A 26,144-nucleotide genomic window follows, 5' to 3' on the forward strand; every position below is an offset into this window, starting at 1 on the left:
ACCGCCGTCAGTTTCGCCAACAAAGGAAACACGAGAAATTTGCTATTATGGAGATCTTCACGTGCGGCTTCGACGTTTTGGAGGCGTAGGCGAGGGATTAGCTGATATGGAAAAGCAGGGAATAGGCCACTCGCTAAAACGAACAAGAACACTCCATTACTTGGTAACCTCTTTGATTAAAATAATGGATACTCACGTCGTCTACATCCGTTACCTCTCTCCTAGCAGTCGTAGTTCTTTTCTCTGGAATGCAGCAGCCGTCTTCCTCGTCCTTGCAACAGCTGCTAGCCCAGGACGCGTCGGACCGAGAAACGCGGAGCGGATGCTGGAGGCCGACGAGGCTCCGGTGGCGGCAAGCGGCGCGACTGCGAGGAGGGCGCCAACTGCGAAGCAGAGCAAGAAGTGCACGGTGGCATTGATCCATGGATGCACCCTCTTCTTGGACCTCTCTGCTGGCTCCATCTCCAGCAGCTAGCGAGCTTGTTTCTCTGCGAAGATGGAAGGGAAAGCAAAGACGGTGCAGGAACAGAATGTCGAAGCAGCTTTTCAGATTAAATTTGTCTGAATGGAGATGAAATGCTTGTGGTTTAGAGTTTATTTATACATAATCGTCTCAAGGCGAGGAACCGTGGTACTGAAAAGGTTGACTACAGACGGGTTTGTGGCTGACACGACTGCTTTTGATAACCACTAGAATGCCAACCATCAGAAGTCAACAAAATGTCGCTGAACAGCACGTTGCATCTTATGAAAAAAAAGGAAAGGTTTACCTACGATTAAAATGTATAGAACAGTATAAACACTTTTCAAGCAAGAACAAAATGGCATACGAGGAAAGGTTTGCAGGCACTCTTTCTTGTTACTTTTACCTTTGCGAGGAGACAAGAAGAACAACCGGCAAAGAATGAAATTGGAGCAAAGAACCACTTATTACAATCTTATCGACACAGGCGGATCAGGTCATTTCCATTTGTACCAGCAAAGAACCACTTATTCAAATGTGCACATAGAAATCGAATGAAATTGAAGCACAAGTACTGGAGCAATAACAAGTTGCAAAAGGAGGCAGGGGCGTCGCCATCAGCATTGTGCCTTCAGTTAAGCGCGCGTCAGAATCATCCAGGTGGTGAAGAACTCGCAAAGCACGGCGTTGTCCATGAGCTTCGCCGCGTTCTTGGCCTTGCCGAGGCTGCGCCAGGCGTCTTCCACGAGCTGCCGCGCCGCCGACCACCACCCTTTCCCGCGCGGGGACTCGGGGAACTGCCACCGGAGGAAGTCCTCGGCCGCCGCGGCGGAGCTCAGCGCCAGCAGCTCGTTGTGGGCGTGGCAGACGGCCGCCTCCCAGAGGTCCATCCACCGCTCCCACGGCGCAAATTTCCTGGTGCTCGCCCAGTCTGCTCAAGTTCCCAGCGCCGGCCGAGAGCTCACGGGCGGCGCACTTCAATCCGGTCCGAGAGCTCTCTGGTGCGTTTCTGAAGCGAGGAGAAGGAGAGAAGGGACAAGACGGGAAAGCAGCGAGCACTCACGGCGCTGGGACGGCGGCTGTCTCAACGGTCCTAATCGTCGTTCACTACTGGTAATAGCGTGGTCATGTCCATTTTAAAGTGTGGGTTGTCCCCTAGTTTTCCATAATAGAGAATCCCTCGCCTACGCCTCCAAATCGTCGAAGCCGCATATGAGGACATCCATAATGGCAAATTTCTCAGGAAACACAGGTCGACAACAAATGGTAAACCAATAACATTATAGCAGTCCAAACAAACAATCGCTGCCACACCAATTCAAAGACCTGATGCTGTAAAATTAACCTTTTCGAAGACATGGTGCGGGTTGAAGACCACGGAGACCGAATCAGTGTGATGGATACGATTTATCTGAACGAAAACAAAATGAGTACGCCAGTAGATCTGGTACATGTTAATCAGAACCTTATAGTTTACGATAGGAAACTAGAAGCAAACGACGTGAAACGAATCAATATATGAAATAATAATGGGGTGTAGCAAAGCACGATGTCTCCATTCAGATCAAATCGAATCCACAAACAAGGGATGTATGGTGCAAACCCTAAAACCTTAACCGACACATATCAAAATGGTTCTACATAAGAACTTACGAGTTCGGGATTCAGATTGGAATAATTGCCGGCACAACCACCATCTTGAGCTCCGGCTCGTTGGCGGTAGTGTGCCGCCTCCCGTCGACTTGAAAGACAATGAACGCGTATCACATACAACAGAAGGGGTGCGTACGCCCGCAATGAGAAAGGGGGTGCGGATGGAGGCAAACAGGGGGAGCAGAGTGCCTTCCTATCGGTGATGGCGAGGGAGTCGGCGCGTCGCCTGCGGCAGAGGGCGGGTGGGTAAAACCCTATCACGTATACATGACACGGGAGTGACGGGCACGGAGGGCGGCTTATCCCCAAGCAGAAATTTGGTCGATTTTTAAGAGCCGTTGCGAGATGGTGTTTACTCGATGTGCGGTCGCCGGAAGCCATGTCAGAATGTGGCCGTTTGACACAACTTCGAGCATTTGACGGCCAGAAGCTGAGCCAAAGGGCCATGTTTGGTTTAGTTTTTTCTGACGAGCTTTTCTGATAATCTGGTTGTGGAGAGAATCTAATTATAAGAAAAAAATCTGAGTATCGTACGGAGGAAGATGACAAGTTTGACAATTCGTAGTAACTTTTGTTACCAGAAAACCCAAACAAACGCAGTCTACCTCGACAGTCGACACTCGAGAGTCGAGACCCTCTCCCAGCATCAACCCGCCCCGCGCTGCCCTCGTCCCGATCTCCGACCCAAATACCCGATCCACCATGGCCGGAATAAGGCTTACGCCCGAGGAACCCGAGATGCCCGTTGGCACGCCACCCCGCCCCCAGCTCCCACCCTTCGTCGCCGCGGCAGGCGGTGGCGGCGGAGGTCTGGAAATGGCGTCGGACGACGAGCGGTCCATTGCGGCGGATTCATGGTCAGTGCGGAGCGAGTACGGGAGCACGCTCGACGATGACCAGCGCTACGCCGACGCTGCTGAGGTGCTCGCCGCTTCCGCGTCCTCCGCCAACTTCCCCTCCGCCGCCTCCGATTACTGGTACGAGACCATTTTCTGCCGAATGGCCTCATCCGTGTGCGAATTGGATGCTACTGACCTCGAGATATAGATCTAGCAAATTGCGGGGATCCGACAATGCTTGATATCGTAGAGAGCTTGTTCGGGTTGTGGTCTCTTGTGGCTGCTGTTAGTACCTTTTGTTTTGTGCACAATGTTTTGTTATGTTTAGCATTGAATCTGTGGAAATTGAGGGAATATGATGGATGCCTTTTGGCAACTTGTCGATTAGTATCATTGAAGACAGTTGCATGCCCGATCTTATGTAATATTGTTCTTAATGTTCCGTGTTTATCAAGTACAGTCTATTAGTATAAAATTATAAAAAAACATACCTTTTCTTCAACTAACAGATACCCCCCCCCCCCCCCCCCCCCCAGATTGTCAACTTGACATGTAGCACTATCATAAGGGGGACTGAGACCAAGAGGCTGAGGTGTACCACTCCACACTTAATCTAAGGACCTGTTTGGTTCAACCATTTTAGACCCGTATCTATTCCCTCTCACAGCTGATGTCGTTCCTTGGAGTTTGGTTAGCGCACTCCGTAATTGATAGCAGCGTTATCGGATTCAAACAAAGGGCGGTAATCATTACTCTGCATCGGACAACACCGGCTACTCATCCCACTGTCGTTACCGCTCCTTTCACCCAACCAAACAGCACCTAAGTGGTATATGTCTGGTCTCTTTAATAGATACACCAAATTCTCCAGAGTCCAGATAATGTAATCCTATGGTACAATCTCTTGTTAGAGGTCAGATGAATCCTAGATCTGGCATACTCTGAATCTGTAATCGTGTGCAGATGGCAGGAATGGGAAACCTGGCTGTTGCCTGCCTATTTCTATCCTTCAATGTTTTTTACATGTATATTTAAATAGTTAACAAATATTTATCCTTTTTTAATGTGTTCTAAATAACCCTTCTATTGAGGCAGCTCTGATAAGGATGATCAAGATCCTGGTGATGTTGAAGGATCAATGCTGGGTCTTCAAAGTTATTGGGATGCTTCTTATTTGGAAGATCTTGCAAATTTTCAGGAACATGGGCACACTGGAGAAATATGGTAACCACATCACATCCTTGCTGATATCAACTATCAAAATATTCACTTATGAAAAAAGTGGCATATTTTTTTCATTGGTGCAATGAAGCCCAAGTTGTTTATGCTAACTTTGCCATTACTAGGGACATTACTTGAACTTTGAGTTGTCCAAGTATGGAATGGTTAGCGTAAAATATTTGGAGATGGTGTATCATTATTCTTGTTCATTATGATTACTATTAGCTACTGTTTTGTTAAGTTTGTTCAATAAATTTGTTTTGGTGCAATGTGCATATGTATATGTTCAAGAAAATGCATCTGAGTCACTGGGCATACTTGAATTCCCATCTTTGGCACACTAAACTCTGAATTCACATGACAAAATAGTATATCCTTCACTTATTTTATTAAGGCGGACTCTTTGTTTCTAGGCAATTATGATCTACGACCTTTTTCTTTACCTTTTGGCGTTTCCCTAGAATACTGAGATTGCAAGGGGAATTTTCTATTTTAGGTTGTTAATAGAACCTCCTGTTTGTAGGTTTGGTGCAGATGTAATGGACACAGTTGCTGTTTGGACGAAAAGTTTGTGTAACATTATTGAAGGCAAGATTCCATCTGGTCAAGACAACATCAAAAGTGAAGTCAATGAAAATTTATTCTCCAACTACCCTGTTCTTGATGTTGGAACTGGAAATGGTCTTCTTTTGCAAGCATTGGCTAAGCAGGGGTACTACCCAAATTTTCTCAATGATGTTTAATTAGCTTCCTGTTGGAACGTGGATTACTACGCAGGTAGTAGCTGAATGAGGTGGGAGGCTGAAGTTTTGGTTCTTAGGCTATGGCCAACAAATCGTGCATATGGTAGTGCAAAACACTGTTTTGCACTGTTTTCCATTGTACATTGTACTGTTTATAGAGTGGAGTTTGAAATAGGAGATGTAGACGAGTAAGCTGCTGGAGATAGCCTTAGCGATGGCAAGGTTGGGATGCATGCTGTTGCCCGATGTCTCTAGGGATGGTTTGCATGAGTAACAAAGAGAGTGGGAGAGATCTAATTAACTTGAGCGTAACCTTTCATTAACCAAAGAGTGACAATTTGTGACTAATAAAAACAAATCCACTAACTGAAACCCTAAAGACTAGGATGATCGATGTAAGTGGGTGTGGTGAGTGGTGATCGTGTGCCTCTCGCACAAGCATTCACTCAACCATGTTATGGTTCCTGCACTGGCATATGTAGCCCACCGTAACATCTCTCCCTCGATAAACAACTCGTCCTCGAGCCAGAATGCAGGATAGGGGTCGCACAAGGTGTCAACGGATTCCCATGTAACTTTGAAGGCCCTCCCATTGAATGAGGACATGCCACATGTCAGGCTGTAGCTAGAAGTGTAGGGCATGAGCTAGAGTGTGTAGTGGTGGTAGGGGTGGTGGAGTTGTCTGTGGCGTGTTGCGGAATGGCTTCAGGACACCTGCATGGAAAACGTCGTGGATGCGGGTGATAGGCGATGTTGCCAATACGTTCCACCACCTAAAATGGCTTGACGTAGCATGAACTTAGCCTGCCCCGAGCTCCTGGTACCAAGGTTTGAGCCAGTCGGTGCAGGAGGCGGAGCCAGACCTAATCGTCAATGACGAACTTCAAGGGACAATGATGCCCATCGTAATGTCGCTTGGCGTAGGCTTGTTCTTGAAGTAGACGGTCGTTGATGTAAGCGAGGAACACATCCCAGTCCTGTAGAATGTTGTCCACCATTTGTGTCCGCGCCGAGTTGGGCACATAGGGCAACATCGTTGATGGTGGAAGCCCATAGACAACCCGACACGGGGTTGCATAGAGCGCAGAGTGGAAAGACGTGTTGTAGCAGTACTTTTCCCATGGGAGCCAATCAAGCCAGGGCTGCCTGGCGCGTTGGCGGTCGCTAGTGATGCATCAGAAGTACATCACGATGGTCTTGGTAACTACCTCAAACTGGCCATCCGTTTGAGGGTGGAAGGTGGTGCTCATGTGGAATTCCACGCCCGCTAGCTTGAACAAGTCATACCAAACGTTGCCGCTGAAGCTGAGGTCTTGATCGGTGATGATTGAGGCAGGGAAGTCATGGTGTCTTGTGCGGCGTCACCGACTGGTGGCGATTCTTCTTCCTCTCCCGCACTTGGCTCCAACCTTGCTCTAGCCTCCCCGTGGCGAGGCCATCCCCTCGACATGGCCCTGGCCCTGGCCACCGCGCGGGACCTTGGCTGCCATGCAGGCGAGCGTGGGTCCATCGTTGTGGGCAAGCATGACCTCGACCGCCATGTGGGCGAGCAAGAGTCTTTCGTCGCGGGTGAGCACGACCTTGGTCGGGGATCCATCCGAAGGAAGAAGATGAGGTTGATGGGCGGGATCTGCTTGTCATCGAGAGAAGCTGACAACAATTTTTCCAAAAGCCACAACTGTTGAACCAAGTGGCTTTCAGCTTTCGCAGAACCCATAATCCATGGTTGCTTTTTCATAGCCCACATCTCACAACTGTTTTTAAAAGCCACAACTCAACCTAACACACTCGAAGGATGCAAGTGGATACTCCAGTGTTATTCCTGGGTCACTTTTTTTGGTTTATTTTCTTTTCACTTATTAACACCGGTTGAGATGGTTTGACCATGTCCATCGGAGAGCGGAGACCCCTAGAGGCACCGAATGTGAAGAGAGGTAGAGGGTGGTCAAACTTGACATGGGAGAAGGCAATCAAAAAGGACTTGAAGGAATGGAATATCCCAAAGACGTGTTTGGATAGAAGTGCTTGGAAAGGAGATATCCACGTGCCCGAACCGTGATTAGGCCTTTTCCTTTTTAGTTCTCTCAAAAGCTTTTCCCCCTCCCCTTTCTTTCTCTCTCTTTTTGGTGACTTCTTGTTGGGTTTCAACTTTAGCCTACCCCAACTTGCTTGGGACTAAAAGGCTATGTTGATGTTGATGATGTTCTTGCTTTGAAATCCATATTAGTTCAATTTGATGAGTTCGGGTGGACACAACCATAGAAAAGGATCACATCTTCTATTTGTCACCAAATGGCATTGGCTGTTTTTCCAGGTTTACAGACTTAACTGGAACAGATTACAGTAAAGGAGCTGTTGAACTTGCAAGAAACCTAGCTGCTCGTGATGGCTTCTCTTCAATAAACTTTTTGGTTAGCACATATGCTCATATCAATCTCTTTCTTTCCATGCATGCTACAAATATGTGAATTGGACTTGTCCAACTGTATTTCAAGCACAGGATTGATACAACTGTTTTTCCAATCTCGTGTTGGTTAGCACATATGCTCATATCAATCTCTTTCTTTCCAAGCGCTAAATTCAATATCCTGAATGCTGCAACTAAAGAATAAAATAATCATTAGACTAAAATAATGATTATTTAATTCTTTAGTTGCAGCATTCAGGATATTGAATTTAGTGCTTGCCAAATTAAAACTTGGACCATCCATTGTTTGTGGAAAAATATCAAACCAAAACTGCAGTTTCCCAAGGATTTTTTAGTCTAGATACCATTTTTAAAGTGTTAAGCAAGAACAGATGTGCTGATGGCACAGTGGTTGTGCACCTGAGGTTCGGAGCTCCCAACCAGGGTTTTTTATCCCTGGTACTGCATGGTCGTGCCCACCTCCCTGGTTGAAACAGTGCCAAATGGTTTTGCGTCCACCAAAGAAGTGTGCATGCGTTAGGTTCCGCCTATTCCCAGCTTCGGCGGGCTCCTTCTTTAAGACCAAAGTCAAGGGGTTGTCTCTCCCCTTTATCAAGTCCTTTAAATGTTAAGCATGCGTAATTATTAGGAATGAGTTGATATACTGCAGAAGCGAGCCAACAATGTAGAATACTCACATGTTATTGAAGCAACCTTGTACGTTTGTAACGATTCTAACTTTGCATTTGTCAAATTATACACTACAAATTCTCGATGCTATCCATTTTTTTTCAAAAAAACTCGACCTGCGCCCCCGGACATTCTATTAAGAAGATGACCTCACACAGGTCGAGAAAACCACCGAAACCCTGCCCCACTCATACACAACGGCATCGTAGCCCATGTGAGAACGATCGTGATCGGGGCCGGTCCTTAGACCTGTGCTTTTGGCGTGGGACAGACGAGAGGATTTTTTAGCCACAACCTGAAATTCGCTCCCACGGGGAGTCGAACCCGGGACCTGAGGAGTGCTACTCAGACCACCTAACCAACTCGGCTAGAGGCCCTATCGCTATCCATTAATTTAGAATAGCTATCTTTTCGGTAGTTTTAAAGAATTAGACTTACACAACCAGTTAAATGCAACTAAGTACTATAATGCTTTAAGACAACTGTTTTTTTCCGAACAAAGCAGAAGAGCTGCGTGTCATTTCATTTAAAGGGAAAAACAGCAAGAAAGGTCATAGAGACCCAACCCAAGTACAGGTCATGCCCCTTAGGGGATTTACAAAACACAACAAAAGAACGACTGGTTCACCAACACCTAACCGATTGGGATTAATGACCTACTGAGGAGCTCGTGTATACCAGAAGCTCCAGCAGCACACCATAGGAGGCACTCACTCCCTATCTTCTGGAGCAGGATTTGATCATTTGGCTGTGCACCCTCCAACACACTAGTTCCTGAATTTCTAGATCTCCCAGGTGACTAGGCAAAGAGTGTTAAGTCCCTTCTGAACATTCTTTAGCGCCAACTTGACAGAGCGAGCCCACCAGGCGAAGAAGCGAGTATCTGCTACCATTGGCAGGGCACAATATCAGCCAGGTTCAAAGACTGCAGAATCATGACCCAAATCTGTTTGGAGAAAACACAGCCGATGAGAATGTGTTGGAGGATCTCACCAGCTTGGTCACACAATGGGCAGACCTCCGGATGAGGGAGACCAGGTATGGCGAGGCAATTTGCTGTCCAGCACCTTTTTTTTAGCAAGCCATAAAAAGATTTTGCACCGAAGAGGTGCCCAACTTTTCCAAATTCTCCTCCACGGGCCAAACTTAATGGAGCCCTTGAAGAAAGTAGAGTACACTGATTTGCGGAAAAAGTCTTCTTAACCCCCTCAACTATGGATGGTTGTCTACTTCACCCCCTCACCTATAAAACCAGGTATTCTACCCCTCAAACTATTGAAAACTGTCTAAATAACCATCTGAGACGGTTTTGAAGGTGCTTTTGCTGATGTGTCATTTTTAGAAGTCTCTATATAACCCCTAACATATTGAGAGTTAATTGCATGACTCCCTCAATTATAGAATGTGATATTGTAGCCCTTAAAACATCTAATTATGTTCAAATGATCTTCTGGATGGTCTTGCTGGGTCGTTTGGACACTATATCCCACCGAACTAGCATAAGCACACATGATTTGCACACAAACCCATCGCCTACCACCCTCTGTTCTTAAGGCGTCGCCTAGGCGTCCAGGCGGAGGTCCAACGCCTAGGCGCCTTGCCCGCCTACCTCGCCTAGGCGTCCTCGCCTTGTCTCGCCTTACCGCTTTAAAAACCATGCTACCACCTATCCCTACTATTTCTAGGCTCGCGTTATCTCAACATGACCATCTAGAAGGCCATCCGAACATTATTTGATGTTTTAAGAGCTACACTATCACATTTTATAGCTGAGAGGGTTATGCAGTCAGCACTTAATATGTTATTAGGGGGGTTATATCAACTTTTAAAATGACACATCAACAAAACCACCTTCAAAACCGTCTTAGGAGGTTATTTAGACGGTTTTCAATAGTTTGAGGGGTACAATATTTGGTTTCATAGGTGAGGGTGAAGTAGACAACTACCAATAGCTGAGGGGGTTAGGTAGACTTTTTCCATGATTTGCTGGTGTAGCAGCCAGATTGGGTAAGCTTCCACTGGTGTTGGTCAGGGACCTCTTGAAGAAGCACCACTCCCTCCACCAAGTCCCAAACCTGAAGGAACTGAACCAAAAACTGCGCAGTGAGCCCCCCCCCCCCCCCCCCCCCCCCCCCACAAAATATCCGACACCTAGTCTCGATTGAGGAGGGTTTGGGGTACGGTTCTGCTTTTTAGGTATCCTCTTTGGCATCGCCTTGAATAAATATGGGACTAATTCCGTGATATTTGTACCCTCAAGTCACATATCTGTCCAGAAAATCAGTAGATTATCCATTCCCCACAATAGACATCAAAGCCGTGTCAAACAATGACCTAGCCTTAGGAGGTATGTTGATAGGGAGACCAGCCCATGGTCTGTTAGAGTCAGTTCTTTGAGCCCACATCCAACGAATTCTCAAAGCCCACCCCAGAATTTCCAGATTATGAACCCCAGACTCCCAAGCTTCAGGGGGCACTGCACCTTATCCCAAGACACTAGGCTCTACCTCCATTTGCTTGCTCCTGTCTTTTCCAAAGGAAGCCTCTCCGCTTCTTATCAATAGCTTTGATAAGCCACTCCGGAGGTCCAGACAATCAAGTGATGAATAGTAGGGGAAGTCAACACCACCCGAACCATAATCAACCGCTCAGCTCAGATCATAAGAGAGGCCTTAACGGTTGGCCACCTTGTCAATAAGTGGAAAAAAATATTTGGAAGGCTTGTGAATAGAGAGAGGTAAGCCAAGGTAAGTGACAGGAAATTCCTTAATCTCGCAAGACAGAATCTGCGGTGAGAGTCAGATCATCAGATGAGCAATGAATTGGAGAAACCGAACTCTTTGCAAGATTACTATGGAGGCCTGAAGCGTGTCCAAAGAGCTCAAGGATAGTCTTCATCACCTGAAGGTCAAACACAGCCGACCTCAGGAAGATCACGACATCATCTGCATAGAAGGACGGCCGGTGTATGCTGGGATGAACGGCGAGAGGCTGCAAGAGTTGCATACTGGCTGCATGTCTGATCATACTGTTAAGATTGTCCATCACCAGGATGAATAGCATTGGGGAAAGGGGATCTCCCTGGTGAAGTCTGCGGCGATGGAAAATGCATTCCCCTGGCTATGAATAAAACTTGTGTAGAGGAGATGGAAAGGAGCAGACACTGGATATTGCGCCACCGCTGCACAAAACCCAACTGCTGCAACGTTTCCAACAAGAACGTCCAGGAAACTGAATCAAAAACCTTTTGATATGTACAATTTAAGAAGATGGGCCTCCTTCCCATGTGGAGACTTCCATTTGCTGGACAAAAAAATAAAGTTATCATGAATGCTTCTGCCCCTGACAAATGCACTTTGGTCATCGGGCACCAAGCTAGGCAATAAACTCCCGGCTGCGTTTTCGGTTGCTGTACCTCCGTGAGGGTGATGCTGAGGCTATCTCAGGAGACCGTGGATACGGGTGTGCAAAACACTGTTTTGTACTTTAGACGGTACTGTTTGTAGAGTGGAGTTTAAAATAGGGAGTGAAATGGGAGGTGGGGTTGGGAGTCTGCTGGAGATAGCCCACATTCTTTTTCCACCAGCGGGCCAGGTAACGAAAGAACAAGAATTTTGTTGCTAAACTTCATGTGGGTGAGCAAATTCTGGTTTCCCAAGAAGATAAGCACTTAAGCAGGATGCTGTTCTGAATTTCTCTGAGAGTTTGGTTGGGACATCAGAGATAGGGACTATACTATTACAGTATTAATCTGGCTGCACTCGCCACTCGGTATCCAGCACCATGATCTCTCTTTCCTGGACCCCCTTTCACTGAGGAGGAGATTTGGGCTAGTGTAAAGGATTTACCAATAGATATGGCTCTAGGTCCAGATGGGTTCACTGGTCGTTTCTATAAATCCTGCTGCAACATCAAGGAGGATATCTTGGCTGATCTTTTTGCTATCCGGAATGGGCATGTAGCTAAATTTAGATTGCTCAACACAGCGTTCATCACCCTCATTCCTAAGAAATTGGATTCATCTCAGGTTAAGAATTTTCTGCGTATAAGCCTGATCCATAGTGTTGCAAAGCTGACGGCTGTTGTTTCAACAATATACATTTCTTTTTTATTTTCTTACCTCTTGCTTCAGTATATTCCTTCCCCATACCTCATTCATCTCGGAGCCTCTGGCACTAGATCTGTCTTTTTTCCCCTTATCTGACATACATTGTGGCTCATGGAACTTGAAATTTATCAAATGATTTGCCTTTTGTGTTTTTATGATGGGGCACTTTCATCTCTGTAATTCCTTGTTTTTTTGTGTTTTTGTCAGGTTGATGATGTACTTGAGACAAAGTTAGATAGGAAATTCAAAATTATTACAGACAAAGGGACATTGGATGCCATCGGATTGCATCCAGATGGTCGTGCGAAAAGGTACAACTGTGACCTGGATACCCAAAAGAGAGTTTTTAGCACATTTAGTTGTCAGTGTTGCTAGTACTGGAATAACTAGACGAATTACCAATCTGACGGTCTTGTGAAAAGGTACAACTGTGACCTTGTAACCCAAAAGAGAACTTTTAACACATTTACTTGTCAATGTTGCTAGTATTGGTAACTATATGCATTAGTGTAGGTGTTGACAAGCCATCCTGTGTCAGTGAATAGCTGTATCCTTTAGGTTGTGGCCTCCCCCCAAGCGGGCAATATATAAACGCAACAAAATCACAGCATTCGACCAGTTTATGAGTTCACCACAACAGCAACCACCGTACACCACAAAAGCACCCAGGGCTTTGTGATAAGCTTTGAATCTTTGCATGGGCTTAAAGCGAACCCTGGAACAAATAGGCTTAAGCAACCAAAAGCAGCTGCATAAAGCTTCTTTTTCTAAGCTATCTCAGCATGCAAGGTTGTTGTGTGGTCATTTTTTACTTTCAGCAAGCGTTGTAGTTTCTGATCAACTGAAATACATAATTACATAGCACAATAGATAGACGACGCTTTGCATGTTGGATCTTTTACCTATATTTGAAAGCAATTTTACATTTAAAGAAACAGTTCAATAATATATGTTGTTTGTTTTACATTTTTCCTCTGCACCTACTCTTTTCAGAATGGTATATTGGGAATCTGTATCAAACTTGGTTGAGCCTGGTGGCATTGTGGTCAGTACTTTCTCCTATAGGCTTTTAAAATTATATTAAGATTCCTTCATCAGTTGAAGTTTTATCTTTATGCTTGTACCCTCATTATCTGTAAGGGCATGAAACTTTCGGTTGCATCTCTCCTCAGGTCATAACGTCATGTAATCACACAAAGGATGAGCTTCTGCATGAAGTAGAAGATTTCACCAAGAGAAAATTTGGCAAGGAGAACGTGGATGAAGGTGCACGAGATGCGTCTGAGATCTTCCGGTACATAGACCATGTCCGAACATATCCTACCATAATGTTTGGAGGAATTGAGGGCTCTCAAGTCTGCACTGTGGCCTTTCAGCGGGTGTGACTGAAAGCTGAGGCACACATAGTTCTTGGCCTGACGTGTCACGTTGGGTCCAGAAGAAATGGATAAAAAATTTTGTGCTTCGCCTGTGGGACTGTTCCTACCGTATTAAGGAACAGTCCAAACTGTGTCTTCTTCTGTTGTTAGCTCATCTATCCAGGATGGTCGTGTAATTTTAGATGGACCAGACTATGAGACGAATCAGTCCTGTATTGTTGTCACCGTGAACATTTCCTTGTATTTCCGTTCCTCTTATACATACTCTAGCCTTAATTTATTACTCTTTCTTGTAAGGAGGTTTCAACTTGCTACCAGTGGATTGTTTAAGTGATCATCATCTTGTTATATTGGCTAGATCAGAGGAACGAGTTTTCTTGTCTCGGATCCCAGGACTGCTGGACGGCTGTCAGCTTGCCTGCTCCATAATGTTGGACACAGTCTGCTGGACTGCTGGACACAGTCTGCTGCAACTTGCCTGCTCCGTTCTCTTCCCGTATGTATTAAATTGATGTAATGGTCTAGAAAATCAACAAGGTTCTCCAAAAAAAATCTGAACGCAAAAATCATCATCAGGGGATAAAAAAATTCCTAGGGGTTGACAAGTTTAAATGAGTTGGAATGTGTTGGCTAAAGCAAATAGTTTGGCGTGTTGGACTTTGACATGAATGCATGTACAACTTTACTTGTTCGGTTATGCTAGAAGGCTAGTAACTATTTTGGGTGACCAATTGTTATATAAATTAGACAATCATTGTGGCTAGAAATCATTCCTCGACAAAGTTCTTGAATAAGCAAATAGACCCTTATATAGTTATATAAGCTTTGACCAGTTAGAATAATCCTGGACAAACAAACAAGGTCTTACTCGAACCTCGTCTTCATCACTTGTGACGTCGACTAGCTGTATTTTCAGAATTCGCTTTGTACATAGAAACTACTATGAAACACTACACGATCTCGCAAATTCTGTATCTTCCAAAGCACATTATGACAAGCCTGAAGCTCAAACATTTTTTTCAGATATTTACAGAGCCTGCCTTGCCAGAAATCAACGTGCAACATCGCTAGTTTGGGAGCTATAAAATCAGAGGGGATTGGAGGGACTAAAATCCTCTACTTTTTCAATTTTGAATAATAAGAAGATTTTAGCCTCTCTAATCCCTCTGTTTTTTAGACTACCAAAAACTCGAATCCCCTTCGGGGTTAAAGGAGATTAGAAGGGAAATTAGTTTATTTCCACCTCAACCCCTCCAATCCGAAAGGGAATTTGAGGTTCCCAAAATAGTGTTTATGATATGCCGCAAACCCCTGCTCCACGAGGTTCTGGAACCGGCATCTGGTGCACAGCCTGCATTCTCATGAAAGTCCACATTGTGATTATTTGTAAATGAAACGGAGATTGGAAGTCCTCTTTATTAATAGAGTCTGCAGCTCTCCTGCGCGATTCGTTTAGACAAGCTGGAATTGGAATGCAAAATGGACCTGGATTCTAAAGGTCTTTCGTTGATTGAGCCAATGAAGCAATGGAGGAATTGATATCAAGATGATGTAGATTGGTACGACAATTCCAGCTGTTCTGAACAGTTCAGGTGTTCACTTGGATATAAATAATGGTTAGGAAGATAATAATGAGACATCAGATTTGCTGCCTTACAGTGATCACAATCATCGCTTGGTGTGCCGTCAGTTTGATCCGAGGTGTGGCCATAACTAGCACCGAGGTTTTCTCGTATTTCTCCAGCCCGTTTGGTTCACGAAATGTAACATCAATGATAATAATTTATACTTAAGTATCAGCGGTAATAAGTTTAAATTAGCTGGCATCAATTCCTAAGTATAATATCTAATTACGGTTAAAGTTAAACAAACATGATTTAACGTTATCAGTTACGCGTAACGTTACAAATATGTGAACCAAACGACATCTAATTACTAGGTGACCCATAAGGGTTGGTTTGGAACAAAGGGGAGATAAACCTAGGAGATAAAACCACCCATAAATAACTAAATATATTATATAAATAATATCTCTGGGATTGCTCACTCTGAAAAAATGCAGGGATCTCTAGAGGATTTCAGTTTCATTTTGGTCTTGAGTGGTTGACTGCTGAAGTCCCACCATGGTGTAAGACTACGTGTTTCGCATGTGACGACATACTACATACGAAACTGATATTTTAAAAGAGTATAGATTAATTGTATTATGTATAAATAACGCATGTGTTTTTTTTAAAGAAAATAACCCTAAACAAAAGGCATACTTGAGTAGTTCATTCCTATGGACAGTACAGCATCAACGAACTCCTGGGTGGCCATGTCGGACGAGCCGCCTTCAGCCAACGCCGCGCAGGTCTTGTCTCTCCACCCCTGGGCCCTTGCGCGGATATGCTTCCCTTGCGCGCCATCTCCCATTACCACCTCGACCGATTGGCGCAGGGCGTCTCGCGTGGGAGACGTCGGGAGCCGGACCGCGACGCCGCACACGTCCACCAGGAACGCGGCGTTGGTGCGCTGGTCGGAGAACACGGGGTACGCGACGACGGGCACGCCGGCCGCGAGTGCCTCCGTGGTCGAGTTCCATCCGCAGTGCGTAATAAAGCATCCGACGGCGCTGTGCGAGAGCACACGCCGCTGGTCGCACCAGGACACCAGCTTACCCCGGCCCCAGCTGTCGCCGCTCGCGACGGCGGTGTCCGGGAGGAGGTCACGGCTGTCGTCGCGCACAACCCACAGGCACGGTCGCCGCGTAGACGCCAGCCCGCCTGCCAACTCCGCCATCTCGTCGCGATCCAGCTTCACGAGGCTCCCGAACGCCACAAAAACCACCGATCGCGGAGGCTGAGCATCGAGCCACGCCGTGCATTCGTCGTCGGCATCGTCGGCGGCGCTTATTTTCTCCATGTCGAGGAGCGGACCGACTGGTAATGGTAGAACTGGCAGGTGCGGGCGAAGCGCTTCGATGGCTGCGTGCTCCAGCTCGTCGGCGGTGTTGACAAGAACCCACGACACCGTCTCGCGGAGGCTGCGAAAGTCCGACAAGAGCGCTTGGCGCCATATGTTCTCCTCAGGCTCATGGATTAACGCGGGGAGATCCCCGGCCGCCAGCGTGGGCAGCCCAGGGACATCGACGGGCGCGTCCGGCCCAGCCTCCTTCGAGGGGAACGCCGCCAGTGATTGGAAGTAGTGGTAGTACAGCGACATGACGGTGCAGGACTGCGTCCACAGCATGGCGCCCGGGACGCCCATGGCTCCCGCGGCGCGGAGCGCCCACGGTGCGAAAACGTTGGCTACGACACAGGTGACTGGCCGCCCTGCGTCGGCCTGGCGACGGATGAGCTCGGAGAGCGCCACCGAGGCCACGGCGTCGAGGTTGCGCCCCACGTCGTCGGCGACGTGGTAGCGTGGGTCATCCGGGGCCCAAACCTCGCCTCCACGCAGGTGCTCGAAACGCATCGCGCCGCGCCCGACGGCGTCCACGGCCGCGCCGTCCTCGCCGTGCTGCTGGTGCTTGAATCTGAGGCCCGTGTGGACTGCGGTGGTGAAGGTGACGAGGAGGCCCATGGAAGCGAGGCGCTGGCCGAGGGCGAGTAGCGGGTTGACGTGGCCCTGAAAAGGGGCAGAGACAAGGAGGACGTGGGGCGGGGGAGGGGCCACGACTGCATGGCACGCGGGGGTGCTTTCTTGGCTCATCTGATCTCCGAAGGGCAAAAGGTCGTTCTAGTGATTATTAACTTTCTTTACTTCTGCGTGAGTATATATGTAGCTTGGTACTCCCGTTTATATATATTAGTACGAAAAGTAGCTCTCTCCCTCCACAAACCCACCGTTGCATTGCGATCTTACACGTGTGTCACGTTTGTAGTCGTCCTGTCACACCTGAAGTTTAATTTCTTGCATATGACACATCTAATGCTAGCTCTATATCATATTTATTGTTTTTGCATAGTTGATTTGTAGACATGCTCCTGCACTGTATCTAAACATATAGGTTAATTGCATGGTCACTTAAAGCTAGCTATTTTTATTAGAGTTAACTTTGTCTGATGTTATTTTAGTTAAATTTAAAAATCTTAAAAGTTATACTCCATCCGTTTGTTTTTATTTGGTGGCGTCAAATTTAAAAAATGGAGGTAGTACTAAATGCTAGGTGCAATAAATATGAGAAAATTTGTTCAATATCATCGGAACTTAAACATTTTTGTATGTGCCATTGAAAATTAAGATTTTGTTTCGTGGTCATTAAACCATAATTTTCTCTTATATGCCATCACCGTCTCCAATCTATTAGATGGTTATTAGATAATGACATAAATGAAGATTATACCTTTGCTATAGGTATAACTCATAATAGAAATGTTTTATACCATCAGCATTTAGACAAGATGTTGGCTTCGATTTGGGGCCAAACACTTGGGGTTGTACTGCGTGATGGTGCTCTCTACGGCGGCGCGGACGGTCCGCGACCTTGCTATAGCAACAGGTCTCTTCTGCTCGCCGACCGAATGATTTACGCTCTAGGGTTGGATGGTCCGCGTGCACAGAGGGTCGAAGAACCCTAGATCTCGTCTCCCCTCATAGAGGAGAGTTCTAGGGGGTGCCCCAGAATTGGCAGGCTGCCTGAGATGTCCCTAGACGATGTAGAGTCGAAGATGGATGAAGATTGGATATTGGGGAAAACTAAACTAGGCCTAAATTACGCCTACTCCTAATGCGATGAAGAACAACATAAATAAAGTAGATTTGATTGATTGGTTTGATTGGTGATGCGCGCAATCGACTGTACCACTTGATATATATATGGGGAGGTCTGGACCCGTTCCTAGGCGTTCCCCAGCAAACTCCACGTATTTAGCTGGATAAACACGCATGGAAAAGGGAGATATCTCGCCTGATCTGATCTAATCGCGGACCGTCAGAGCCACATGGCCGGATCGTCCAGCCTTCCTAGGTGCCACATATGGTGCTCAACACACGCCCCTACCTTTTGAGGAAGCTAAGCGAACCACAAGCACCTGGTACACGCTGTTATCAACTCGATGTGAGAACATTGATTTTCTAAGCATCTTGCCAAACACTAGGATGATATATCTTCAGAAAACGACCACTCAATGCCTAAGGTAACTCATCACCCTGCAAAGTCTGTAGCATGTATGCATTACCAAAGATTACCTATGTCACTCTATAAGGCCCTTCCTAGCTTGGTGACCATTTGCCAAACTTCAGGTCCCTGCTACTTAGTGGCAAGATTGTCTTCGAAACCAGATGTCCAACTTGAAATGATTTAGCCTTTACCTTCTTGTTGTAGGCTTTAGAAACCATGATATTCTATTTCTCGATCTCCTTTATAGTCATCAGCCTTTTGTCGGTCACCTCGTCAATATTGTCCATCATTAGATCATGATAGTCACCGACAGCTAGATCATTTTGTCTTGCGATCCTGATAGAATTTAAGCTTACCTCTATAAGAAAAATAGCTTCCTATCCATAAACAAGCTCAAAAGGAGATACTTTAGTAGTATGGTGTTTAGATATTCTATGAGCCCATAAAGCCTTAGACAAAACCTTGTGCCAATTCCTAGAATGATCAGCTATCTTCTTTTTAATAAGGCTAATTAGTGCATATTACTTGACTCGGCGTGACCATTGGCCTGAGCATATTATGAGACGAATTGAGCAACATAATCTTATATGATTCAACGAACTCACGTACCCCTTTGACATAAAAGAAGTCCCCTGGTCTGTAGTCAAAGTCTGTGGAATATTGAATCTATGAATAATGTGCTTAGTTACAAACTCAATTACTTCCCTGCATGTCATATTTTTCAAAGCAACGACTTTTGTTCATTTGGTGAAATAATAATATGTGACAACTGAGAGCACCTAGAGGGGGGGGGGGTGAATAGGTGATCCTGTGAAAACTTAAACTTATAGCCACAAAAACCTTGTTAAGTGTTAGCACAATAATTGCCAAGTGGCTAGAGAGGAGTCTCGACAAAACACAATACCACAAGAGATCAAACACAGAGATGACATAGTGGTTTATCCCGTGGTTCGGCCAAGACCAACGCTTGCCTACTCCACGTTGTGGCGTCCCAACGGACGAGGGTTGCAATCAACCCCTCTCAAGCGGTCCAAAGACCAGCTTGAATACCACGGCGTTTTGCTTTGCCTTTCAATATCCCGTTTGCGAGGAATCTCCACACTTTGGAGCCTCTCGCCCTTACACTTGAGATTCACAAAGAAATACGGAGTAAGGGGGAATGAGCAACGCACACAAGACTTCAAAAGATCAGAGCAACAACACGCACAAAAGTCGCAACAAGAGCTCGCAACACAACTCAAAGAGTTCACAACTCCACAAAAGCTCTATATGCTATCACAATGAAACGAATGCGCGAGATCGATGTCTTGGTGCTTAGAAATGTTGTAGGAATGCTTGGTGTTCTCCTCCATGCGCCTAGGGGTCCCTTTTATAGCCCCAAGGCAGCTAGGAGCCGTTGAGAACAAATCTGGAAGGCCATCCTTGCCTTCTGTCATCGGGCGCACCGGACAGTCCGGTGCACACCGGACAGTGTCCGGTGCCCGATTCCTTTCCTTAAATGGCGAAGCCGACCGTTGCAGATCTGGGAGCGGTTGGCGCACCGGACATGTCCGGTGCACACCGGACAGTCCGGTGCCCCCTTCCGACCATTGGCTTGGCCACGTGTCGCGCGCAGAATCCGCGGCCGACCGTTGGCCCGGCCGACCGTTGGCTCACCGGACAGTCCGGTGAATTTTAGCCGTACGCCGTCAGCAAATTCCCGAGAGCGGCCTCTTCGGCCGAGGCAGCCTGGCGCACCGGACACTGTCCGGTGCACCACCGGACAGTCCGGTGCCCCAGACCGAAACAGCCACTTGGCTGTACACAGCCAACCCTCCTCTTTTCTTCTTCTTCCTGTTTCTGATACTTAGACAAGTATATTAGTACATAAAACCAATGTACTAAGACTTAGAAACATACCTTAGCTCTTGATTTGCACTTTGTTCATCCATGGGCATAGATTCACATTTAAGTACTTGTGTTGGCACTCAATCACCAAAATACTTAGAAATGGCCCAAGGGCACATTTCCCTTTCAATCTCCCCCTTTTTGGTGATTTATGCCAACACAACATAAAGCAACTAGAACAAGTGCAAAATCACTTCAACTAAAACTCAAATTGATTTTGATTCAATTTTGGCATATATGGATCATCCTTTGCCACCACTTGGTTTGTTTTTGCAAATCAAACTCAAATCTCTATCTCTAAGTCAAACACACATGTTGAAGCATATAGAGAGTTATCCCAAAAGAGATTGATCAAAGATTTCAAAAACTTCCCATTTTTTTCATAATCAACACTTCTCCCCACAAGAGGCCAACTTTTGACAAAAGAGACAATACAAGAGTTTTGACAAACCAAAAGCTCTATTCTACTATTTTCAAAGTTTCTCAAGTGGTAGCTGATCCATTTATCGCTCTGGCCTTTATTTTCTCCCCCTTTGGCATCAAGCACCAAAACGGGATCAATCTTGGCCCTTTAACCCCATTGCCTCACCAAAATCTTCAATTAAGAGTACAAAGGCAATAAGATCATAGAGATGAACTTGGAATAAGTTACCCTCTCATCGGAGTGCAGTGGAAGTCTTGCATGGTCCAAGTTCACCTTTCCCTTTCAATCCACCTTCGAGACTAAATCAAGCAAACTCAAGCAAATGGTTAGTCTCAAAGGGTCAAGTTGTAGCACATCTCCCCCTAAATGTGTGCATCACTTGCAAAAAGGACTTATGAGGTCCAGGGAGTGTTTGTACAACTTGAGCACCACAATAAGCAACAAAATGCAGAATGAACATGATCAAAGGCATAAACACATGTATGCTACAATTCAATCCAAGTTCCGCGAATCTAAGACATTTAGCTCACTACGCAGCCTGCAAAAGGTCTTCTCATCTAGAGGCTTGGTAAAGATATCGGCTAGCTGGTTCTCGGTGCTAACATGAAACACTTCGATATCTCCCTTTTGCTGGTGGTCTCTCAAAAAGTGATGCCGGATGTCTATGTGCTTTGTGCGGCTGTGTTCAACAGGATTTTCCGCCATGCGGATAGCACTCTCATTATCGCATAGGAGTGGGACTTTGCTCAGATTGTAGCCAAAGTCCCTGAGGGTTTGCCTCATCCAAAGTAGTTGCGCGCAACACTGTCCTGCGGCAACGTACTCGGCCTCAGCGGTGGATAGGGCAACGGAGGTTTGTTTCTTAGAGTTCCATGACACCAGGGACCTTCCTAAGAATTGGCACGTCCCCGATGTACTCTTCCTATCGACCTTACATCCAGCATAGTCGGAATCTGAGTATCCAACCAAGTCAAAGGTAGACCCCTTTGGATACCAGAGCCCGAAGCAAGGCGTAGCCACCAAATATCTAAGAATTCGCTTCACCGCCACTAAGTGACACTCCTTAGGATCGGATTGAAATCTAGCACACATGCATACACTAAGCATAATATCCGGTCTACTAGCACATAAATAAAGTAAAGACCCTATCATTGACCGGTATGCTTTTTGATCAACGGACTTACCTCCTTTGTTGAGGTCGGTGTGTCCGTCGGTCCCCATCAGAGTCTTTGCGGGCTTGGCGTCCTTCATCCCAAACCTCTTTAGCAGATCTTGCGTGTACTTCGTTTGGGAGATGAAGGTGCCATCTTTGAGTTGCTTCACTTGGAACCCAAGGAAGTAGTTCAACTCGCCCATCATCGACATCTCGAATTTCTGCGTCATCACCCTGCTAAACTCTTCACAAGACTTTTGGTTAGTAGAACCAAATATTATGTCATCGACATAAACTTGGCACACAAACAAATCACCATCACATGTCTTAGTAAAAAGAGTTGGATCGGCTTTCCCAACCTTGAAAGCATTAGCAAGTAAAAAGTCTCTAAGGCATTCATACCATGCTCTTGGGGCTTGCTTAAGTCCATAGAGCGCCTTAGAGAGCTTACACACGTGGTCGGGGTACCGTTCATCCTTGAAGCCAGGGGGTTGCTCCACATACACCTCCTCCTTGATTGGCCCGTTGAGGAAAGCGCTCTTCACATCCATTTGGAACAACCTGAAAGAATGGTGAGCGGCATATGCTAGCAAGATACGAATTGATTCTAGCCTAGCCACAGGAGCAAACGTCTCCTCAAAGTCCAAACCTGCGACTTGGGCATAACCTTTTGCCACAAGTCGAGCCTTGTTCCTCGTCACCACCCTGTGCTCGTCCTGTTTGTTGCGGAACACCCACTTGGTTCCCACAACATTTTGCTTGGGACGAGGCACCAGTGTCCAAACTTCATTGCGTTTGAAGTTGTTAAGCTCCTCCTGCATGGCCAACACCCAGTCCGGATCTAGCAAGGCCTCCTCTACCCTGAAAGGCTCAATAGAAGAGACAAAGGAGTAATGCTCACAAAAATTAACTAATCTAGATCGAGTAGTTACTCCCTTACTAATGTCACCCAAAATTTGGTCGACAGGATGATCCCTTTGAATCACCGCTCGGACTTGGGTTGGAGGTGCCGGTTGCGCATCTTCCTCCATCACATGATCATCTTGTGCTCCCCCTTGATCACATGCCTCCTGTTGATGAACCTGTTCATCGTCTTGAGTTGGGGGTTGCACCATAGTTGAGGAAGAAGGTTGATCTTGCTCCAATTGTTCCTGTGGTCGCACATCACCAATCGCCATGGTGCGCATAGCGGCCGTTGGAACGTCTTCTTCATCTACATCATCAAGATCAACAACTTGCTCTCTTGGAGAGCCATTAGTCTCATCAAATACAACGTCGCTAGAGACTTCAACCAAACCCGATGATTTGTTGAAGACTCTATACGCCTTTGTATTTGAGTCATAACCTAACAAAAACCCTTCTACTGCTTTGGGAGCAAATTTAGACTTTCTACCCTTCTTCACTAGAATGTAGCACTTGCTCCCAAATACACGAAAGTACGATACATTGGGTTTGTTACCAGTTAGAAGCTCATATGACGTCTTCTTGAGGAGGCGGTGAAGGTAGACCCTGTTGATGGCGTGGCAAGCCGTGTTCACGGCTTCCGACCAAAAACGCTCGGGGGTCTCGAATTCTCCAAGCATAGTCTTCGCCATGTCGATTAGCGTCCTGTTCTTCCTCTCTACCACACCATTTTGCTGTGGTGTGTAGGGAGCGGAGAACTCGTGCTTGATCCCTTCCTCCTCAAGGAACTCCTCCACTTGCAAGTTCTTGAACTCCGACCCGTTGTCGCTCCTTATCTTCTTCACCTTGAGCTCAAACTCATTTTGAGCTCTCCTGAGGAAGCGCTTGAGGGTCCCTTGGGTTTCAGACTTATCCTGCAAAAAGAACACCCAAGTGAAGCGGGAAAAGTCATCAACAATAACTAGACCATACTTACTTCCTCCTATGCTCAGATAGGCGACGGGTCCGAAGAGGTCCATGTGTAGCAGCTCCAGGGGTCTTGATGTGGTCATCACATTCTTGCTGTGATGTGCTCCTCCCACTTGTTTACCTGCTTGACAAGCTGCACAAGGTCTATCTTTTTCGAAATGAACATTGGTTAGCCCTATCACGTGGTCTCCCTTTAGAAGCTTGTGGAGGTTCTTCATCCCCACATGTGCTAAGCGGCGATGCCACAACCAGCCCATGCAAGTCTTAGCCATTAAGCATGCATCTAGACCGGCCTCTTCTCTTGCAAAATCAACTAAATAAAGTTTGTCGTCTAATACACCCTTAAAAGCTAGTGAACCATCACTTCTTCTAAAGACAGACACATCTACATTTGTAAATAGACAGTTATATCCCATATTGCATAATTGACTAACCGATAGCAAATTATATCCAAGAGACTCTACTAAAAACACATTAGAGATAGAGTGCTCATTAGAAATTGCAATTTTACCTAACCCTTTTACCTTGCCTTGATTCCCATCACCGAATATAATTGAATCTTGGGAATCCTTGTTCTTGACGTAGGAGGTGAACATCTTCTTCTCCCCCGTCATATGGTTTGTGCATCCGCTGTCGATAATCCAGCTTGAACCCCCGGATGCATAAACCTGTAAGGCAAATTTAGGCTTGGGACTTAGGTACCCAACTCTTGTTGGGTCCTACAAGGTTAGTGCAAATATCCTTAGGGATCCAAATGCAAGTTTTGTCTCCCTTGCATTTTGCCCCTAACTTCCTGGCAACAATTTTCCTATCCTTTCTACAAATAGCAAAGGAAGCATTTAAAGCACAATAAATTGTAGAGGGTTCATTCACTACTTTCCTAGGAGTATGGATAATATTCTTTCTAGGCACATGATGAATAGCATTTCTCCTAGACATATTTCTACCATGCATGTAGGAAGAACTAGAAGCAAACATGGCATGAGAGTCAAAATCATCATAAGCATTATAACTCCTATAAGCATTTCTAGTTTGTCTCCTATCATGATACATAAAAGCATGGTTCCTTTTAGTACTACTAGCCATAGGAGCCTTCCCTTTCTCCTTGGCGGAGATAGGAGCCTTATGGCTTGTTAAGTTCTTGGCTTCCCTTTTGTAGCCAAGTCCATCCTTGATTGAGGGGTGTCTACCGATCGTGTAGGCATCCCTTGCAAATTTTAGCTTGTCAAATTCATTCTTGCTAGTCTTAAGTTGAGCATTAAGACTAGCCAATTCATCATTAAGCTTGGAAATTGAAACTAGGTGTTCACTACAAGCATCAATGTCAATATCTTTACACCTAGTACAAATTACAACATGTTCTACACAAGAATTAGATTTATTTGCTACTTCTAATTTAGCATTTAAATCATTGTTGACACCTTCTAGAGTAGAAATGGTTTTATGACAAGTAGATAATTCACCAGAGAGTATTTCATTTCTTTTAATTTCTAGAGCAAGAGAATTTTGTGCACTAACAAATTTATCATGCTCCTCATATAAAAGATCTTCTTGTTTTTCTAGTAATCTATTCTTGTCATTCAAAGCATCAATCAACTCATTAATCTTATCTATTTTAGATCTATCTAAGCCCTTGAATAAGCATGAATAGTCAATGTCATCATCATCACTAGACTCATTATCACTAGAAGAAGCATAAGTGGAGTCTCGAGTACTCACCTTCTTCTCCCTTGCCATAAGGCATGTGTGACGCTCGTTGGGGAAGAGGGATGACTTGTTGAAGGCGGTGGCGGCGAGTCCTTCATTGTCGGAGTCGGAAGAGGAGCAGTCCGAGTCCCACTCCTTGCCTAGATGCGCCTCGCCCTTTGCCTTCTTATAGTTCTTCTTCTTCTCCCTCTTGTTCCCTTGATCCTGATCACTATCATTGTCGGGACAGTTAGCAATAAAATGACCAAGCTTACCGCATTTGAAGCATGATCGCTTTCCCTTGGTCTTAGTCTTGCTTGGCTGTCCCTTTCGACCTTTTAGCGCCGTCTTGAATCTTTTGATGATGAGGGCCATATCTTCATCATTAAGACCGACAGCCTCAATTTGTGCCACCTTGCTGGGTAGCGCCTCCTTGCTCCTTGTTGCCTTGAGAGCAATGGGTTGAGGCTCGTTGATCGGACCATTCAAGGCGTCGTCGACGTATCTCGCCTCCT

General features: G+C 45.9%; 3 protein-coding genes across 4 annotated transcripts; 1 reads left to right on the plus strand and 2 right to left on the minus strand.

Annotated features, from left to right (window-relative positions):
- Positions 1–827: 827 nt before the first annotated feature.
- LOC103651336 (uncharacterized) lies at positions 828–1,562 on the minus strand. Its single transcript, XM_008676953.4, has one exon. The coding sequence runs from the start codon at positions 1,351–1,353 to the stop codon at positions 1,099–1,101; it is 255 nt and encodes an 84-aa protein (XP_008675175.1). The 5' UTR covers positions 1,354–1,562; the 3' UTR covers positions 828–1,098.
- Positions 1,563–2,683: 1,121 nt separating this feature from the next.
- LOC100274302 (uncharacterized) lies at positions 2,684–13,860 on the plus strand. 2 transcript variants are annotated; one of them, XM_008674307.3, is made up of 7 exons: positions 2,684–3,093; positions 4,051–4,179; positions 4,700–4,888; positions 7,234–7,330; positions 12,332–12,435; positions 13,118–13,169; positions 13,297–13,860. In XM_008674307.3, the coding sequence occupies exons 1-7, from the start codon at positions 2,819–2,821 to the stop codon at positions 13,507–13,509; spliced, it is 1,059 nt and encodes a 352-aa protein (XP_008672529.1). In that variant the 5' UTR covers positions 2,684–2,818; the 3' UTR covers positions 13,510–13,860. The 2 variants fall into 2 exon arrangements, with proteins under 2 accessions (XP_008672529.1, NP_001142137.1); NM_001148665.1 differs by having other exon boundaries at positions 2,757–3,093; positions 13,118–13,797.
- A 1,808-nt stretch (positions 13,861–15,668) lies between these two features.
- Positions 15,669–17,246, minus strand: LOC103651335 (gallate 1-beta-glucosyltransferase). Its single transcript, XM_008676952.2, has one exon. It carries the CDS (start codon positions 17,194–17,196, stop codon positions 15,751–15,753), a length of 1,446 nt encoding a protein of 481 aa, XP_008675174.1. The 5' UTR covers positions 17,197–17,246; the 3' UTR covers positions 15,669–15,750.
- Between the last annotated feature and the right edge of the window lie 8,898 nt (positions 17,247–26,144).

This window comes from Zea mays, chromosome 3 (genome assembly GCF_902167145.1).
Source record: "Zea mays cultivar B73 chromosome 3, Zm-B73-REFERENCE-NAM-5.0, whole genome shotgun sequence".
NCBI lineage: Eukaryota > Viridiplantae > Streptophyta > Magnoliopsida > Poales > Poaceae > Zea > Zea mays.